Here is a 21,343-nt window from a genome sequence, read left to right on the forward strand (position 1 = left end):
GAGGAGTGGGAGCCGGGAGACTAGCAGCATACTTCACGACCGCCTGCATCTGAAAGGCAGAGGAGTTGGGCAAGAGAAGGGGGGGAAAGTTCAAGATAGCAGAGTGGTGTTGCAATGTAAAATGTTTGGGAGCTTGTTTTTGTTGTTTGAATTTATTTTGAAGATAGAATAATTGATCGGAATTAATCCAGTTCTCTTTTTTACCATGGATTGTGCCTTTGAACAAACATTTGTTTTCTTCTGTACTGTTATTCTGCAAACAGAATAAAAAATGAGTTTGCATTTTTAAAGAGATATGGAATTTGCGAACCACATTTAATAGGACATATTTTAATGAATATTGATGATATTGAGATACAAATAAATTGCCCATAAAAAGCTAATATAGGAATGAAATACTAATATCATACTGTTTTATTTAACTAGTCAAGTCAGTTAAGAACAAATTCTTATTTATTATGACAGCCTACCAGGGAGCAGTGGGTTAACTGCCTTGTTCAGGGGCAGAATGACAGATTTTTACCTTGTCAGCTCAGGGATTTGATCCAGCAACCTTTCAGTTACTAGCCCAACACTCAAACCAATAGGCTACCTGCCACCCCCTGTACTAAGCTATTTTTAAGAGTTTCTGGGAAAGTAAAAAACTAAGAAAAAACAGGGTTATTCTAAAATTGCAAGAACACATGTTGTAAGAACAAAACTGTGTTACAGTGTAGGCTATATCCCAGAAATACAGATAACAGTTTTGACTGAATAGGGCCCAAAGCCTTTATGAGTGATGAGCAAAGTGTCCATTCGCAACGACAATGAAAAATTATTCAAACGGAGCTGAACAAAGTAATCTTCCATCCAAATGAGTGATTGTGGGTCTGAGAAAATAGTGCAGGGTCTGTAGGAGGGGAAAAGAGCTCTGTCATGACTGTAAACAACGGCCTACGTCTCTGCTTTTATTGTACGTTCCTAACAGACCCCACTAAATTATGTCGACAACTGTGTATAATAGCACCACAACTGTTTGTCCCCTTGCATAAATAGGTATAACAGTGTTTAAATTACTTTCTTGGATTTTTTTTCTTTGGCGATTGAAAAGAGACAAAAAAAATCATTTGAACGGCACAATGCTTACACAGCGTTTCCCAGGTGCATTTTCGAGTGGCGTCCGTGAAAATAAGACCTTTGTTGATTGATAGTGCTTTCCCAAGAAGGAATAACAAAACATTGTGAAGGCATGTAACCTCTCCGGATGATATGTTGTGCTGTCTAGTGTCATAAACAACTTGTTTTGATGTAAACGCATGCAGGCCTGGAGAATGCATCTACAGGTTGGAGAACTACTGCATTAAGTAATTCTCCCCCTGGTTGAATACAAGACCGGGCCAGACGTTTTCCTCTTCTAGACTTTCTTCAAGTCTTTGCAGGCACAGGAAGTAATGGACTTTATTTGTCTCTGTATTTGTACTGTGTACTGATAGATTAATGGCCAACATGGACGTGATGTAATGCAACAACTTGAAACATGGAAATAAGTCCAATATAGTATATTTTCTTTTAAAATGTCCGTATTCAGTCAGTGGTCAAGTCTCTTGAAGGCACTGAGCCCTGCACATGTACTATATACTGTTTACTGTTTCAAGATTTAAGTTTTATTGTCACATGAACAAGTACAGTGAAATGCCTTGCACGCGCCAAACCCAACAATGCAGCAATCAATATCATTGTAGCACTAAAAATAACAGAAGGTAGAACAAAAACAATAAGAATAACACAAGAAAGTAAGAAGCTATATACAGTGTCAGTTCCAATACCATATTATTAACAATGTGCAGGAATACTGGAGTGATACAGGTAGATATGTAAGGTGACTAGGCATCAGGATACATGATAAACAGAGAGGCAGCAGCATAAATGATGATTGTGTGTGAGTGTGTGTGCAGGTGTGTAGTCTGCATAAATGTGTGTGCATGTTATGTGTGTGTTGGAGTGTCAGTGTGCGTGAGTGTGCATAGAGACAGTGCAAAAATAAAATACAGTATAAGGGTCAACTCAGATAGTCCATGTAGCCATTATGTCAGCTACAGTATTTAGCAGGATTATGGCTTGGGAATAGAAGCTGTTCAGGAGCATGTTGGTGTCAGACTTGATGCACCGGTACCGCTTGCTGTGCGGAAGCAGAGAGAACAGTCTATGGCTTGGGTGGCTGGGGTCTTGAACGATTTTCCGGGCCTTCCTTTCACACCACCTGATATAGAAGTCCTAGATGGTAGGGAGATCGGCCCCAGTGATGTACTGGGCTGTCCGCACCACCATCTGTAGCACCATGCGATCGAGGGCGGTGCTGTTGCCTTAACAAGCAGTGATCAAGATGTTCTCAGTGCTGCAGCTGTATAACTTTTTGAGGATTTGAGGGCCCATGACAAACCTTTTCAATCTCTCGACTGTGTGAGTAGACCATTTTAAGTCCTTAGTGATTTGGACACAGAGGAACTTGAAGCTCCCCTCCATTGGTGGTATGCTCGCCCCCCTGTTTCCTGTAGTCCATGATCAGCTCCTTGGTTTCACTGATGTTGAGGGAGAGTTTGTTGTCCCGGCACCACACTGCCAGGTCACTGACCTCCTCCCTGTAGGCTGTATAATCATCGCCGGTGATCAGGCCTGCCACCGTTGTGTCCGTCAGCAAACTTGATGATGGTGTTGGAGTCGTGCGTGGCCACACAGTTGTGGGTGAACAGGGAGTACAGGAGGGGACTAAGCACACACCCCAGTGGGGCCCACGTGTTGAGGGGCAGTGTGGCAGTCAGGAAGCCCATGATCCAGATGCAGATGCAGATGGAGTTCAGTCCAGCTGATCTGCACATGCTCTGAGAATGTGCCCAAGAATATTGTCCGGCTCCGAAGCAGCGAACCTTCACTCTGTGGACAACGTCGCCGATGCATTTCCTAATGAAGCCAGTGACGGAGGTGGTGAGCTCGTCAATGTTATTGGCGGAGTCTCGGAACATATTCCAGTCGGCGCTAGCAAAGCAGTCCTGTAGCATAATCTCTGATTCTGATGACATTTCTCAACGGGGCGAGTCGCAGGTACTTCCTGTTTGAGCTTCTGCTTGTAAACAGGGAAGCAGGAATACGGACTCATGATCTGACATGCCGAATGGCGGATGAGGGAGGAGGGCCTTGGACGCTTGCTTGTGGGTAGCGTAACAGTGGTCTAGGACTTTATCGCCCCTAATGGCGAAGGAGATTTGTTGGCATCACGTGTCTTAATGACACAGAATTAAAATAGCCGGCGACAAGAAAGGCTGCAGCACATGCATCTTTAGTACATTCTAAAACACATTATACCGTCCTTCATCTGTGTAAAAACAGCATGTGGAATAGCATGAAATACATTTGAATGTGATGATACTTTCAGTGCCTGCAATGTGTAACTGTTATTTTATTGATTTTTTTTGCCCACACAGTTCCAAGCTGCTGCGAGAGATCCCTAGCATCGAAACCCTGTCAGATGAAATGGAGACGCTGAAAAGACACCTCTCTCAGATCGGCTCGCCGACCGTGCTGTGTCACAACGACCTCCTGACTAAAAATATAATCTACGACAACAAAGAGGGTGGGTGAGGGTGTATGATGCGAGTTCATTTTGTACAGTAGTTAGAAAAGCAACGGGGCATGGGGTAGAACTGGATTCATTAGAATTGAACTGTTTAGGTATAGCATTTGTTCTGCCAATCTGGTGCAATAGACCATCAGTGTCGGTAAGAATACAAGATTGCCATATTTTAGACTCAATAACTCTTGATGTCCCTTCGATTTCACTTATTTCCACTTATAAAGTGGTCTGATTGTAGGACATGTTCCACTTTAAAACTTTGACAAAATGTGGTTCACGAAACGGTCTTGATCGATCCCACAGCTTTCCTTTATTTTGCTACTAAACCTATACCCTATTCCCTTAATCCTCTTTTCATTTTTTTAATGTCCTAATGTCATTTCAAACTTGCAGCATTGCTATGATGCATGTAAGGCACACGATTATGATAAAGAAATGATTCATGTTTCTCTGAATCTTGTCAGGGACGTTGCAGTTGCAACAGTAAAGCACAAACTAAAAGCCTATGATACTGGAACATAATCTAAGTAAAATGGAAAATAATTTCATTGTATCTAATTGAGGAAATTTAGCATTGACTTTTGGGTGTTGACTAAGGTGCGGGAGGTAGCCTCGAGGTTAGGCTCAAAAGGTTGGTGGTTCAAATCTCACAGCCGACAAGTTGAAAAAACTGCCGCTATGCTCTTGAGCAAGGCACTTAACCCCAATTGCTCCAGGGTCGCTGGACAACGGTGACCCTGACCATGACCCCACTCCATCCGGGTGTCTCAGGGGGAGTTTGGATTCGCAAGAAGCACATTTCAATTACAAACTTGCAATGATGAACACTTGTACAAGTGTGTAACACGACAAATATAAGCACCCCCAAAACTATTATTTGTTGAAGCTTTCAGATCACACTATCAATTATAGCAACATGAATAGAGTACAGACTTGGGTTTCAAGTACTTGAAGTCTGCCTGGTGGGTGGAGTTGACAGTTTTGGGACTTTGATTTATTAAGCCAGGCAAGCTCCAACAGGCCCAGGTAAGGTATTTGAATGGATTTTTTACAAGTATTTGAGACCCAGATCTGGATTCAAATACGTCTATTACTGAAGTGCCAAAGAACAGTTTACTAAAGTGCATGTGTGTCATCGTAATAAGCTGCATTAACCCTACATTAATCTCTCCTCCTTTAGGCATGGTGAGATTCATTGACTATGAGTATGCTGATTTTAACTACCAGGCCTTCGACATAGGCAACCATTTCAATGAGTTTGCAGGTGCGTTACTTCAGTTTATAATTCATAGGGAGTGGCCCCTGATCCGTGACTGGTTGTTTTATTTCTGTGTATCTCGGAGGAACTGGAAACTTATTTTCTTTACCTGGACCGGGTTAACTGCATAGTTTAATGTCAAAAATAGATTAGCAATGTCACTATGCAAAATCAAACAAACCCAACAAAAATAGCCAGTACAAAATTTTTATTTACTTAGGTGGTGTTGCAGTTTGCACGAGCTAACGTTAGATAGCTAGCTAGAAGGCCTCAGTAGACTATTTAATCTCGCTAGCCAAACAGTGTGGGCCCATCAGTCTCAGGCATTGATCTAAAGCGCTTGCTAAAGGGCTTCTTAGCTAGCTAGCTAACGTTAACTGGTTCTATTTGGAGCCTTAGCTGAGAGCGGTATAGTGTAAACTGCAAAATCACATGAGTACAACTTCCGGCGCCGAACAGGATGGCTGCCTCGCTTCGCGTTCCTTGGAAAATATGCAGTATTTTGTTTTTCTATGTGTTATTTCTTACATTGGTACCCCGGGTGATCTTAAGTTTCATTACATACAGCCGGGAGGAACTACTGAATATACGATTAACGTCAACTAACCACCCTTCCTACCAGGAATATGACTTTCCCGAAACGGATCCAGTGTCTTGCCTTCCACCCAATACAATGGACCTGATCCCAGCCGGCGAAGCTACACGACGCCGAAAAAGGGGCAAACGTAGCGGTCTCCTGGTCAGGCTTCGGAGACGAGCACATCGCGCTCCACTCCCTAGCATACTACTCGCCAATGTCCAGTCTCTTGAGAATAAGGTCGATGAAATCCGAGCACGGGTAACATTCGAGAGAGACATCAGGGATTGCAACGTGCTCTGCTTCACGGAAACATGGCTAACTGAAAAGACGCTAACGGAGTCGGTGCAGCCAGCTGGTTTCTTCACGCATCGCGCAGACAGAAACATACATCTTTCTGGTAAGAAGAGGGGCGGGGGGGTATGCCTCATGATTAACGAGACGTGGTGTGACCATCATAACAACACTCAGGAACTAAAGTCATTCTGTTCACCTGATCTAGAACTCCTCACAATCAAATGTAGACCGCATTATCTACCAAGGGAATTCACTTCGGTCATAATCACAGCCGTATATATTCCCCCCCAAGCAGACACATCGATGGCCCTGAACGAACTCTATCTGACTCTCTGTAAACTGGAAACCACACACCCTGAGGCTGCATTCATCGTAGCTGGGGATTTTAACAAGGCTAATCTAAAAACAAAACTCCCTAAATTCTATCAGCACATCGATTGTCCGACCAGGGCTGGCAGAACTCTGGACCATTGTTATACTAACTTCCGCGACGCATATAAGGCCCTCCCCCGCCCTCCTTTCGGAAAAGCTGACCACGACTCCATTTTGTTGATTCCAGCCTACAAACAGAAATTAAAACTACAAGCTCCCGCGCTCAGGTCTGTTCAACGCTGGTCCGACCAATCTGAATCCACGCTTCAAGACTGCTTTGATCACGCGGATTGGAATATGTTCCGCACGGCGTCCAACAACAACAATGATGAATATGCAGATTCGGTGAGCGAGTTCATTAGGAAGTGCATTGACGATGTCGTACCCAGAGCAACGATTAAAACATTCCCAAACCAGAAACCGTGGATTAACGGCAGCATTCGCGTGAAACTGAAAGCGCGAACCACTGCTTTTAACCAGGGCAAGGTGACCGGAAACATGACCGAATACACACAGTGTAGCTATTCTCTCCGCAAGGCTATCAAACAGGCTAAGTCCCAGTACAGAGACAAAATTGAATCGCAATTCAACAGCTCAGACACAAGGGGTATGTGGCAGGGTCTACAGTCTATCACGGATTACAAAAAGAAAAGCAGCCCCGTCGCGGATCAGGATGTCTTGCTCCCAGACAGGCTAAATACCTTTTTTGCCCGCTTTGAGGATAATACAGTGCCACTGACACGGCCCACTACCAAAACCTGCGGGCTCTCCTTCACTGCAGCCGAGGTGAGTAAAACATTTAAACGTGTTAACCCTCGCAAGGCTGCAGGCCCAGACGGCATTCCCAGCCGCGTCCTCAGAGCATGCGCAGACCAGCTGGCTGGTGTGTTTACGGACATATTCAATCAATCCTTAGCCCAGTCTGCTGTTCCCACATGCTTCAAGAGGGCCACCATTGTTCCTGTTCCCAAGAAAGCTAAGGTAACTGAGCTAAACGACTACCGCCCCGTAGCACTCACTTCCGTCATCATGAAGTGCTTTGAGAGACTAGTCAAGGACCATATCACCTCCACCCTACCGGACACCCTAGACCCACTCCAATTTGCTTACCGACCCAATAGGTCCACAGACGACGCAATCGCAACCACACTGCACACTGCCCTAACCCATCTGGACAAGAGGAATACCTATGTGAGAATGCTGTTCATCGACTACAGCTCAGCATTTAACACCATAGTACCCTCCAAACTCGTCATCAAGCTCGAGACCCTGGGCCTCGACCCCGCCCTGTGCAACTGGGTCCTGGACTTCCTGACGGGCCGCCCCCAGGTGGTGAGGGTAGGTAACAACATCTCCACCCCGCTGATCCTCAACACTGGGGCCCCACAAGGGTGCGTTCTGAGCCCTCTCCTGTACTCCCTGTTCACCCACGACTGCGTGGCCATGCACGCCTCCAACTCAATCATCAAGTTTGCGGACGACACTACAGTGGTAGGCTTGATTACCAACAACGACGAGACGGCCTACAGGGAGGAGGTGAGGGCCCTCGGAGTGTGGTGTCAGGAAAATAACCTCACACTCAACGTCAACAAAACAAAGGAGATGATTGTGGACTTCAGGAAACAGCAGAGGGAGCTCCCCCCTATCCACATCGACGGGTCAGTAGTGGAGAAGGTGGAAAGTTTTAAGTTCCTCGGTGTACACATCACGGACAAACTGAATTGGTCCACCCACACAGACAGCGTTGTGAAGAAGGCGCAGCAGCGCCTCTTCAACCTCAGGAGGCTGAAGAAATTCGGCTTGTCACCAAAAGCACTCACAAACTTCTACAGATGCACAATCGAGAGCATCCTGTCGGGCTGTATCACCGCCTGGTACGGCAACTGCTCCGCACACAACCGTAAGGCTCTCCAGAGGGTAGTGAGGTCGGCAGAACGCATCACCCGGGGCAAACTACCTGCCCTCCAGGACACCTACACCACCCGATGTCACAGGAAGGCCATAAAGATCATCAAGGACAACAACCACCCAAGCCACTACCTGTTCACCCCGCTATCATCCAGAAGGCGAGGTCAGTACAGGTGCATCCAAGCAGGGACCGAGAGACTGAAAAACAGCTTCTATCTCAAGGCCATCAGACTGTTAAACAGCCACCACTAACATTTAGCGGCCGCTGCCAACAAACTGACTCAGCTCCAGCCACCTTAAAAATGGGAATTGATGGAAATTATGTAAAAATGTACCACCAGCCACTTTAAACAATGCCACCTAATATAATGTTTACATACCCTACATTACACATCTCTTATGTATATGTATATACTGTACTCTATATCATCTACTGCATCTTGCCATCTTATGTAATACATGTACCACTAGCCACTTTAAACTATGCCACTTTATGTTTACATACCCTACAGTACTCATCTCATAGGTATATACCGTACTCTATACCATCTACTGCACCTTGCCTATGCCGTCTGTACCATCACTCATTCATATATCTTTATGTACATATTCTTTATCCCTTTACACTTGCGTGTATAAGGTAGTAGTTGCGGAATTGTTAGGTTAGATTACTTGTTGTTATTACTGCATTGTCGGAACTAGAAGCACAAGCATTTCGCTACACTCGCATTAACATCTGCTAACCATGTGTATGTGACTAATAAATTTGATTTGATTTGAAAAAGTAAATACAGTTTTTGACAGGGGTAGTGGCTATTGTTGTTTGTCACTGAGCTTTCTCTCACATCAGCTTTCTCTCTCATTATTTAAATGTATTTCAATATTTAATTTCGCCTTCAACATTGAACTTGTACTAACCAAGCTCATTAAATGGACATTACACTTTCAAAGTTTGTTTTCAGACCTCTAAAGAAGTATTTTTTCAGATCTCTAAGTCTAATGTCAAGACACGACCCCTGTCCATCTACAGTATATGCCTCCACCCCAAATGTATAGAAAAGATAAACTGACAAGTTACATTTATGAGTAAAATGTCCCTTTAAGATGTGTAATCAAACCCTATGGTTTGACAAGTTCTCATTTATCTGTGTGTTTGATCCATCCCCAAGGTACGAGTGACACTGACTACAGCCTGTATCCCAGACCTGAACTGCAGAGGGACTGGTTGACTGCTTACCTTGAGAGCTACAAGCACAGTGTGGGGCTGGAGGCCACAGTTACAGAACTAGAGGTTCAGAAGCTCTATGTTCAAGTCTGCAAGTTCTCACTGGTGAGAGTCAATGGCACAGCACCTATTATCCGGCATTGATATTTCACAATAGTCTAAGTAGACAATCACAGCAAAATACTTTATATCTACTTTCTAACTCGCATATATATTTGTTGTGTTCATTGGCTGACACATCCATTTAATGAGTATTTGTTGATGCAGAGACAAGTAGTAGTTTTTGCAGGGGAGCCTGAATTTCACTATAGTTCAACATTTAAACTAACATCCAACTATGTCCGTTTATGGGTCCAGATTCCCAAAAACCAAAGTATGATCGACCTACCGCCCTGTGCGTTTTGACAGACTCTATCGGAGTTGATTTGAAACCACTGCAAGAAAAAATGACAGACAGCAGCCGAGATGTATTTTTTTTTACAACCACAATTTCCAGTCGTTGGAGGCTCGAGTGGAGCTGGACTAGACTCATGCTGCTTTCATAAGTCGACACAATATGCAAGATTGTCTTGGTAATCTTTGGGGTAGTGTCGATGTCTCTCAAAATAGCACAGAAATGATGAGAAGGCATTTTCTTTTCCTCTAAACGTGGAGCGAGGAAGAAAAAATTATGGCCTGGAAATGAATAAGAGCAGCGATAACATCTTGTTGATTGAAATCAGATTTCTGTGACAAACCAAGAACTCTGGCTTGGTGAAGTGGGAGAAGTCACTCACTCACTGACAACTAATGGCTGTGTCAAGTTTCCAGTCCAAGTAATTTGCAAGTCTGGCGTGGAGATGGTGGATATGCTTGTTGATCAAAACAATCACGAGAAAAAACGTTTGGCGTAGCTGCTTTTCATTTAAAGGCCCAGTGCAATCAAAAATGTGATTTTTTTTGGGGGGGGGTTTCTATACATTTCCACACTATGAGGTTGGAATAATACTGTGAAATTGTGAACGTTATGATAATACCCTTTGAGTGTAAGAGCTGTTTGAAAAAGCCGCCTGTTATTTCAGCCTGTTTGGGTGGGATTGAGTTTTGGCATTCCTGACAACATCACCAGGCGTTATAAGTTAATAGACCAATAACATAGAGAGTTTCAAACCTGTCTGTTTTCAGCTAGTTTTCAGGTTACATATCCCTCCCTTTAGGCTCATCCAATTAGACGCCTCTCTCAGACCACACCCAGACAGTCCTAGCTACAGGACAATAGGCAAGCAGCTTGGTGAGAAGGCAACAACTGTTGGCGCAATTATTAGAAAATGGAAGAAGTTCAAGATGACGGTCAATCACCCTCGGTCTGGGGCTCCATGCAAGATCTCACCTCGTGGGGCATCAATGATCATGAGGAAGGTGAGGGATCAGCCCAGAACTACACGGCAGGACCTGGTCAATGACCTGAAGAGAGCTGGGACCACAGTTTTTCAGGTTACATATCCCTCCCTTTAGGCTCATCCAATTAGACGCCTCTCTCAGACCACACCCAGACAGTCCTAGCTACAGGACAATAGGCAAGCAGCTTGGTGAGAAGGCAACAACTGTTGGCGCAATTATTAGAAAATGGAAGAAGTTCAAGATGACGGTCAATCACCCTCGGTCTGGGGCTCCATGCAAGATCTCACCTCGTGGGGCATCAATGATCATGAGGAAGGTGAGGGATCAGCCCAGAACTACACGGCAGGACCTGGTCAATGACCTGAAGAGAGCTGGGACCACAGTCTCAAAGAAAACCATTAGTAACACACTACGCCGTCATGGATTAAAATCCTGCAGCGCACGCAAGGTCCCCCTGCTCAAGCCAGCGCATGTCCAGGCCCGTCTGAAGTTTGGCAATGACCATCTGGATGATCCAGAGGAGGAATGGGAGAAGGTCATGTGGTCTGATGAGACAAAAATAGAGCTTTTTGGTCTAAACTCCACTCGCCGTGTTTGGAGGAAGAAGGATGAGTACAACCCCAGGAACACCATCCCAACCGTGAAGCATGGAGGTGGAAACATCATTCTTTGGGGATGCTTTTCTGCAAAGGGGACAGGACGACTGCACCGTATTGAGGGGAGGATGGATGGGGCCATGTATCGCGAGATCTTGGCCAACAACCTCATTCCCTCAGTAAGAGCATTGAAGATGGGTCGTGGCTGCGTCTTCCAGCATGACAACGACCCGAAACACACAGCCAGGGCAACTAAGGAGTGGCTCCGTAAGAACCATCTCAAGGTCCTGGAGTGGCCTAGCCAGTCTCCAGACCTGAACCCAATAGAAAATCTTTGGAGGGAGCTGAAAGTCCATATTGCCCAGCGACAGCCCCGAAACCTGAAGGATCTGGAGAAGGTCTGTATGGAGGAGTGGGCCGAAATCCCTGCTGCAGTGTGTGCAAACCTGGTCAAGAACTACAGGAAACGTATGATCTCTGTAATTGCAAACAAAGGTTTCTGTACCAAATATTAAGTTCTGCTTTTCTGATGTATCAAATACTTATGTCATGCAATAAAATGCTAATTAATTACTTAAAAATCATACAATGTGATTTTCTGGATTTTTGATTTTTAGATTCCGTCTCTCACAGTTGAAGTGTACCTATGATAAAAATGACAGACCTCTACATGCTTTGTAAGTAGGAAAACCTGCAAAATCGGCAGTGTATCAAATACTTGTTCTCCCCACTGTAGATACTTTTGTACCTGTTTCCTCCAACATCCTCACAAGGTCCTTTGCTGTTGTTCTGGGATTGATTTGCACTTTTCGCACCAAAGTACGTTCATCTCTAGGAGACAGAATTTGTCTGGACTCACACTGGACTCACTATGTAGTGTGTGAGTGTGTGTGTTCGGGTGTCAGTGTAAGTATGTGTGAGTGTGTGGGTAGTGAATCCAGTGTGTGCCAGAGAGTCAGTGCAAGAGAGTTAGTGCAAAAAATGGTCAATGCAGGTAGTCCGGGTAGCCATATGATTAACTATTTAGCAGTCTTGTTCAGCAGTTATGGCTTGGGGCTAGAAGCTGTTCAGGGTCCTGTTGGTTCCAGACTTGGTGCACTGGTACCACTTGCCGGGCAGTAGCAGAGAGAACAGTCTACGGCTTGGGTGGCTGGAGTCTTCCTCTGACACCGTCTGGTATAGAAGTCCTGAATGGCAGTGATGTACTGGGCCGTACTCACCACCCTCTGTAGGACATTTGCGGTCGGATGCCTTGCAGCTGCTATGTCAAGATGCATTCAATGGTGCAGTTGTAGAACTTTTTGAGGATCTGAGGGCCCATGCCAAATCTTTTCAGCCTCCTGAGGGGGAAGAGGTGCTGTCGTGCCCTCTTCGCAACTGTGTTGGTGTGTGTGGGCCATGTTAATTCCTTAGTGATGTGGACACTGAGGAACTTGAAGCTCACAACGCGCTCCACTACAGCCACATTGATGTGGATGGGGGTGTGCTCGCCACTCCGTTTCCTGTAGTCCACGATCAGCTATAGTTATTAAGAGATCGTGCAATCATTCTCACGATAGTGTATTGGTACTAGTCAGTGGCAAATATCAAAGCTAAGCAGCACAGGGCTTGGTTAAAACCCTGGATGGGGGACCAAATGAATAGCTGTAGATAGATCAACTATCCAGTAGGAGGTGCTGCCCAGCAAATAACGTTGAAGATCTGATGTTGTTTCAAAGGTACAAATTAAACATATTTTATATAAGGTTTGTCTATGTTGAAAATTGGTTACAATGATGACATAATCCCGTGGTTGAAATTCCACCCTCAAAACAACCGTTAACTTTTTTCAAATTCAATGTATTTTCCACGTAGATTCCGCAGCACAATACGTTTACAAATTACTTTGAAACAACTTCGATTCAACCAGTTGGTGCCCAGAGGAATGTAAAAGTAGACCTACCAATATCAATTTTGTTTATGATCTATTAAGTGATTAAATCTCTTAATTCTGTTACCAAATTGGGAAATGGGAAATCATAGCACATGTGTAGTCAGAAACCACGGACTTTGATTTATCATCCAGACCGGCCTTGACTTGGCCCAAACATAGACGTCAATGATTGGTGACCGGACCAAATCTGAACCAATCATTGATGTTTATGTTTCACAAGTTTGGACAGCACAGTTTCATTAGAGTACAGTACTGTAAATACACGTAGAGTTCAGTACAGTACAGTAGAGCACACTAGACTATAGTACAGTACTGAACTATACTTTGCTTTACTGTACTGCACTGAACTATACTCTACTCTACTGTGCTGTACTGTGATGTCCGAACTTATGAAACATAGACGTCTATGATTGGTTCAGATTTGGTCCGCTACGAACCAACCAAATGTAGCCAGTGGGTAGAATAATACCCAAATATGCAAATTATGATATTGCATATTTCTACATTTGTGTGCCTATTCAGGATACATCACCATGAAGAGAATGACTTACAGTTGAAGTCGGAAGTTTACATACACTTAGGTTGGAGTCATTAAAACTTGTGTGGGTCTTCCAAATGGACAATGACCACAAGCATACTTCCAAAGTTGTTGCAAAATGGCTTAAGGACAACAAAGTCAAGGTATTGGAGTGGCCATCACAAAGCCCTGACCTCAATCCTATACAAAATGTGTGGGCAGAACTGAAAAAGCGTGTGCGAGCAAGGAGGCCTACAAACCTGACTCAGTTACACCAGCTCTGTCAGGAGGAATGGGCCAAAATTCACCCAACTTATTGTGGGAAGCTTGTGGAAGGCTACCTGAAACGTTTGACTCAAGTTAAACAATATAAAGGCAATGCTACCAAATACTAATTGAGTGTATGTAAACTTCTGACCCACTGCGAATGTGATGAAAGAAAAGCTGAAATAAATCATTCTCTCAACTATTATTCTAACATTTCACATTCTTAAAATAAAGTGGTGATCCTAACTGACCGGAATTGTGAAAAACTGAGTTTAAATGTATTTGACTAAGGTGTATTTAAACTTCCGACTTCAACTGTATATATCCACGATTATGCATTTCTGTATAGTACAGATCAGGGACCCATTATGTAATTCCGTTACCGTAAATATTTTACCGGGTGTAAATCCACTACACTTATTGTAGTTCAATAACCAAAAGGGATTTTTTTTAAACTCAAGGTGTCATGTCATAGCTGACAAGCAATTCTTTCTGCAGACATCTTTGAATCTTAATTCGGAACACTATATTTGTTCAAGATTTTGGAAAATGTGGTCGCATAAAAAACTGAGCAAGATTTTACCGCGATTCTCTTACCAAACTTTGCATCTGCACAGTTCTTCCAGTAACTGTGTTTTTGTGAATTTCTCGATGGAAATTGCTCAAAGTAGTCCTTGTGCATAGAGTTGTATGGTTTGTTACCGTTATCCGTTTCTGTGGAATTGCCCTTCATCAATCACAAAAAGAGAAAGAACTGATATTGATGCCCCCTGAACTGCTGGGGTATGTTTTGATATTTCCCAGAGCCCATTAATAGACAAATCGTCTCTGTGGCATCACTAAGAAGTGGCTCTCCGCCAATGTTCTTGGGATGGGAGCTTCTCCACTGCTCCTCTCCCCATCTTAAGCCCAGACAGAGCGAGCCAAGGCACACTGAGTTCTCTACAACTCGCTCTATGATAAAGAAATTGCAAAAGAGAATGTTTTTTTACGCAAACTGAACATTTTTAATATCGACTGCCATATCTAACAAATGTTCTATAAATCTGTCCTGCAGTGTGCAGTCCTTTGGTCATATATGCATGTTTGGAAATAATTGGTGTAGATCAAGAATCAGACACCAACGTATACACAAAACTCATCCTCCTAAAACTTGAAAGTATTTAACAAGACAGTACTCATCCCCTTTACTCAAAACTCACTCAGCCGGACAAGGGGAAAGAGACTTCTTCAAAAGAAAATCAAAACAGATAGATATGGGGACTCATTTTTTCCCCAACATCCATTAGGCTGTATAATAGATAGTCTGTTGGTCCCTCGACTATACAGCATATTGCACTTTCACTTTCAATGTGTAGCTATGGCACTTTGAATGAATTCCATTGTGTTGTTTCTGTGTGTTTCATGTTTTATGTACCGTCTTTTTAAGCACATGACCAAATGAATTCCCCCCCCCCGGGGGTATAATAAAGTTGATCTGAATCTTCTTTGTCCCCATCAGGGAACCCCTTCCCAGGTACCGAAGGGCCAAAGACTGTGACTCTGTGATGATGACTCTATTTCGTATTAGTAGCATGCTTCGTCTCTGGGCTTTTCTGAATGGCTCCCTGTCATTGGCCATCTCTGCTTAGAGTTAGGCTAATGGCATCTTAATGTCATTAATCATAGCAAAAAAAAAATGCACTCCATCTCCATCTAGAACTGAGGAGAGACGTTACATATGAAAATGTGGCAGGGAAAAAACGAGAGGGGAAACCACATACTGCTCCAGTATTTCATTCCACCCTTTATTTGATTATCAAATAAAAATGTGATTATATCATTCGGCCACAGCACAGAGGTCTGCCTGGAACTCGTTAGGAAATGATTAGTGGTCCCACCATAGAGAATTACAATAAGGGTGGATGACAACAGAAATGTATGGAAGCGTGGGAACCTATAGACTTTTCCCCATATTTTTCAGAAGCAAAACACAGGGAAAGCAAAACCACAATTCACATGTGGTTTATGGGTATACAAAAGCCTGTCATGAAAATATTTCCTAAATAACATCCCAAAACAATACACCTCTTGCAAGTTAGAGTCCGGGCCTCTATTTCAGCTCTTGCCTCAAATTCCGTCCAGCCGCAGTGGGCAGTATTTTCTGTCGGCCGTTGCAGCATTTGTCGTCGTCATCTCATTGAAAACAGTTACATCTGTTTCTGTCCTGCCATCATGATTCGCCCGGGACGCGGCATAAGAAAGCCCATTACATTTCTGTCCGGTGGGCACACAATCTTTCACCATGAGAGGTACATCCTCAAAACCACAGCAATGTTGAACAAAGGCCGCTGGGGACATACATGACAGGACAATAACCAGAGAGGATTTTTTTATTGTTTTCTGGCGTCTAAAGCACTTCAGATTCAACAGCAGGCTACAATGTCTCGATATGACAACTCAGTGGGTACTTCAATTTCAGAACTTTAAGATGGACAAGACTCTGAAATCTATTCAATAGTAATACAACATTTTTAGTCACAGGGTAAAGCATTGGATGTATACAGAAGATGAGGTCAAGTGCAACCCTGGCCTGAACAAGCAGGAAACCTGTGTCCTAACTTTTGCTTCTCTCGCTTTCTCCTTATCCCTCTGTTTTTCTCCATCTATTCGCAGGCCTCCAACTTTTTATGGGGTCTCTGGGCAATCCTGCAGGCCAGATATTCCTCCATTGATTTTGACTTTGAAAGGTGAGTGACCTGTATCTCTAGAGTCTTGAATGTGACCAATATTCCCATTGGGCAAAACTGGTTCATCAACATTGTTTCCACGTCATTTCAAACCCCCCAAAATGTATATGACGATATTGAATCAATGTGTAAAACTGATTGGATTTGTAAAAAGTCATCAGCGTCAGGGCATTTTGTATTTTTTTCACTCAACTTTTCACCTAAATCCAATGGCATGGTGAATTGTTTTGTTGATTTCATGTTTCACATTATTTGACAACTCAACCAAAGGTAAATCAAAACTAGACGTTGAACTGATGTCTGTGCCCAGTGCGTTGCTTCTAAATGCTGATACCAAGTAAAACCTACAAGTGTTTACATAGCTTTACTACGAATAGCCGTTCCTCTCGTCAGATCCCTGCCGCCCAACACTCACACAACCTTCATGAGAAATAAGAAAAATGATTGCACAATGCATTAACTTTAATCGAATCACCTGGTAACACATTAGCCCCAGTAACAAATATTTGTATTTTCAGGGGGACCAAAATGTATTATGAACAGCATAGTCCTCTGAGCAGAAAGTATTCCTGTCCTCCAATGCCCCATTGTACCCCACAGAAGCAGCAGTCGCCACTGTGCTGACGTTAATCACTATTGACACACGGCACCCTCCCCTATGTGTGGCTTCGCTGTCCGCTCTGTGGATCAGTGACAGGGGCCCCACCACTTTATATCGGAACTATGGAGGAAATGCGATCCAGCAGGAGCAGATGGAACAGAGACAGTATTGTTCCAGTCTCATTGGTCCTCCATGTCTGTCTCTCACCCCTGGTTCGGCCATATGTGGCTGTTAGCCTGTCTGGCCCCACTAAGCTCCAGGCACAAGTTGCCCCAATGTGCGTAGAAAGAGTCAGATTACATCCCTATATCCCAAATCTAAGGTTAACCATAACAAGGTGGAAAACAACAGTGAGTTTGCACCAGTCACTTAAGGGGTCCCCCTCCAGAGCTTCCAAAAGAGAGCATATGTCCTAGACTTGGAGAAGGAGGGTCCTCACGATGGAGGTTTGTTGGGGTGTTTCTCTCTATGCCCATTTACTTGTTGCGTTATCCCTTTTAAGACGAGTCTCTGCTGACTACTCAACGAGTGACAGGCAACTGCTAGGCCTCACACTTAACCAAAGCCACATGTGCATGTGATATTGGGGAGCCGCAATGGGAATGCATGAACTCCACCCTCCCTGCCTCCCACCCTACCGTTGATATTGACTTTATTTATTTTTTGTTTCACTTGTATCTGCTAGGCAGCGGTTGAGTTTGTGGATGTATTGGCAAGGCAGCGGTTATTCCATGCTTCCAAAGCCAATTTGACGAAGACATTATTATGAGGAAATGAGTAAGAGGCCCACTGTTTGGAATGGTTTGAGTGAAGAAAATGGGGACATGCACAAAAGCACATTGTGGAATGGTTTACCTGCTTTTCAGTGTTTGAATTTGCCCCCCTTTTTCTAAATAGTAAATAGGAAAATGTTTTTATTTTAGATTTATTGTAAGATAATATGGTTAATTTTTTTCTACTTTCATTTTCATTTAATACTGTTGGAGAAGTTAAATGTAGGTTTTCTTTACTGCGCTTCATGTGGTCAATGAGGTCACGTGTCAAACGGTATGCCTACATCATATAACCATAGACTTATTTCATCTTTAAGCAAAAGGGAAAAAACTGCAAATTACAACAGATGGCTCAATGGAAAAAATATTTGTAATCATTCGTTCTCAACAATAACTGTTTTCTGATTAACCAAGTTACTATTAGAAGTCAGATGACGACTCTAAAACAAGTTCTACATTTTTCAGATAAATAACTTTTTATGAAATTGAACAATGGAAACAATTTACCATCCTTTCCATAATGTCATTGCCAATTTCAGGCCCAAACTATCAATTTTAACAGAGTGAAAGATTCATACAAAACAAATACAACAAAACAAAATCAAAACACACACAATGCCAAGGGGTACGTGGCGGAACTGGAATAGAGCTTTATGTAATTCAACTGTTGTGTCTAACTGAGTCTTTTCATCACTGAGGTAAGGCGCTGTCCAGTAACGTTCACACTATATACTGAGCAGGCATTGAGGAGTTAACGATAAAGTCCTTTATGTCTCCATTTTCCGTTCTTTTGAAACTTCACTCTGTTTCAAAGACAAGCACAATAGCCAACGGCGAGAGCACACACAGACATTAGACGTATTGAAGTGTTGAACAACATGGTTCAAACAAATACAAAACCACTTTACTCTTGGTCAACTTTTGAAACATGTCTAGGCTTTAAAAGAAACCGTACTTTGTTCAGATGTTGAAAGTCAAAACAAACTTAATGTAATGAAAGGCAAGTACACAAAGCAATGCCATTTTGGGGCAACTTCTGTGAAGATACAACATGCTATTGTATTTATTATGGATCCTCATTAGCTACTGCCTACTCTTCCTGGGGTCCAGCAAAATTAAGGCAGTTACACATTTTGAAAAAAAAATTGTAAAACAGTTTGTCCAAAGTAAGAGGGAGAAATTGCCCGTGGAATAAAGAAAATGTGTAATATATTGATTAGAAAACCTTAGTTTTCCTAATCAGTATTGTTTGATTATTTGACTGTCAAGTCCCATTATCATCAGCCTATCTACAGGATATGAAATGTAGGATGACATTTGGTATAAATCCCAATCTTTGTAAACATGTTATTTTAATTTCATCATTGTCATTTGTCAAAATCAATTAAGTGCTCTCTCATGCCCCCCCCCGAAAGGAAAGGCAGCGTAGAATGAGGAACATTTAAAGTGCTTTCACTGAATTGCTTCCTCTCCATGACTGAAACAAGCTACTTTTATCTGGCGTCACTGAAAGAACTGTGATAACGGTTATCAAATTAATCATGTTTTTTCCTCCCCTGCATTATGGCAACACACCGCATTTGTGTTGATGAATAAGTCTCTACGCTGGAGTCTGAAGCACAGTTCACGAGTGTAGAAAAGCGCTGAAAAGGCAATCCGGGCCAGCCAAACAAGACTGGGACTGATCCCGAATCATCTCCTATACAGTTCTAAATGCTTTTGACAGAATGGATATACAGTAGTTCGCAGAGCAATGCAACACTTTAAAAAATAATTGTATTTATCATCTTTTTACTCATTAGCATGTAAATCCATGATTTAAATATTAATTAGCAGAGCAGGTGAAAACATTTTCTTTGAATAAACACCAGATGTTTCATTTCTTTGTGTTTTACGGCATAATAATTTTAGTGTGGATTATTTAACTGTACTTCACTATGTTAAACTGTTGACGGTAAACAAAGAAATGTGTTTTTCCGTCAATGTCATTCCACCTGTGTTCATGCAGGTGTGTTCATGAGGGGAGTTAGATTTAAGACAGGATTTAATCCAAGGTGCTTTATAAAGCAGAGCACTACAACATACGTTTTAAGGTCATTTACACATGAGCCGACATGCATTTACCGTGACTAAGATATCCGTGAAATGCCTTTAAACGGCGAATTGTCGGCTGTCTAGTGCGATGCGCTATAATGCACCTTGGATTGAATCCCAGCCTTATTATGATGCGCATGGAACACCTCAAGGTCTTTCATCTCTTATCCTCTATCTGCAGGTACGCCATAAACCGATTCGACTACTACTTTGAGAAGAAGGAAGAATACTTTGGATTGACTCTTAGTTAGAAAACTGAGCCCGAAGAAATGTAAACAGTTCCAGTCTGCTGCATCTTTATTTGAATCGAAGATAGTATTTTTATCGATACACAATGTTGAAATGTTGCAAAAGAATGCGGGCAATATAACCATGTGTGTTTCCAGAAAATGTACACTTGATTGTTACAGTTACTAAAAAAGAATGGCGTAATTTCAACTGATTCTCCAAATATTTGTTTTACCACAGTGAGGTTGGAGATAACCTCCTTTGGAAATGGAGATGGCTTCCAGGCCAGAGAGATGTTCATTTACATTTAACCAAGTTACTCAAAGCAACAAGAACTAATACTAAAATCATGAGAGGGTTATTTCCAGGCTCATTCAACATTACGCTCAGTTGCATTTTTTTTTTTTTAAATGTCCCCTGGCATGGATTTTCAGCGTTGTATTATTTCAAGATGGTATTACCATCATGCTCTGTTTCAATTGTTTTGTTATAAGACTGCTCTCTTTTGTTGCCCAAAAGATGAATATTAGATAAATAAATTGTTCATACAATGTACATCGAACAGTATATTGTACAGTATATACTGCAGCATGTGTTTTTTGCTGAACTTCACTTCAGTACAAATCATTACAATTGCATAAAAAGTATTTTAGAAATAAAGTGTTGTCTATCCATTTATCTATCCCTCTTGATAGCTGGAGGGAGTGTCATCTATGGATTCATCTCTGTTCAATATCTACTATGGACATCTAGTTACTAACGGTGTACATCCGATTTTGGCTACCATGGCTGCGTTCATACAGGCAGCCCAATTCTGACCTTTTTTTTTCACTAATTGGTCTTTTGACCAGCCAGATCAGCTCTGAAAGAAATCTGATGTGATTTGTTCAAAAGACCAATGAGTGAAAAAAAGGATCTGAATTCGGCTGCCTGTGTAAACACAGCTGTATATGCGTTTTATATGCAATATGGGCAAAAACA

The 21,343-nt window shown here is 42.7% G+C and overlaps 1 protein-coding gene across 1 annotated transcript in view; it reads left to right on the forward strand.

The window, feature by feature from the left end:
• LOC139584004 (ethanolamine kinase 1) overlaps positions 1-21,040 on the forward strand; it is a 33,921-nt gene extending 12,881 nt beyond the window's left edge. The window contains exons 4-8 of the mRNA XM_071415516.1: positions 3,459-3,607; positions 4,788-4,871; positions 9,189-9,349; positions 16,593-16,666; positions 20,316-21,040. Of these exons, the coding sequence (XP_071271617.1) occupies positions 3,459-3,607; positions 4,788-4,871; positions 9,189-9,349; positions 16,593-16,666; positions 20,316-20,385 (538 nt within the window). The 3' untranslated portion in view covers positions 20,386-21,040. The remainder of the gene's footprint in view (positions 1-3,458; positions 3,608-4,787; positions 4,872-9,188; positions 9,350-16,592; positions 16,667-20,315) is intronic.
• Positions 21,041-21,343: the final 303 nt, after the last annotated feature.

Source organism: Salvelinus alpinus, chromosome 9 (assembly GCF_045679555.1).
Source record: "Salvelinus alpinus chromosome 9, SLU_Salpinus.1, whole genome shotgun sequence".
Classification (NCBI taxonomy): domain Eukaryota; kingdom Metazoa; phylum Chordata; class Actinopteri; order Salmoniformes; family Salmonidae; genus Salvelinus; species Salvelinus alpinus.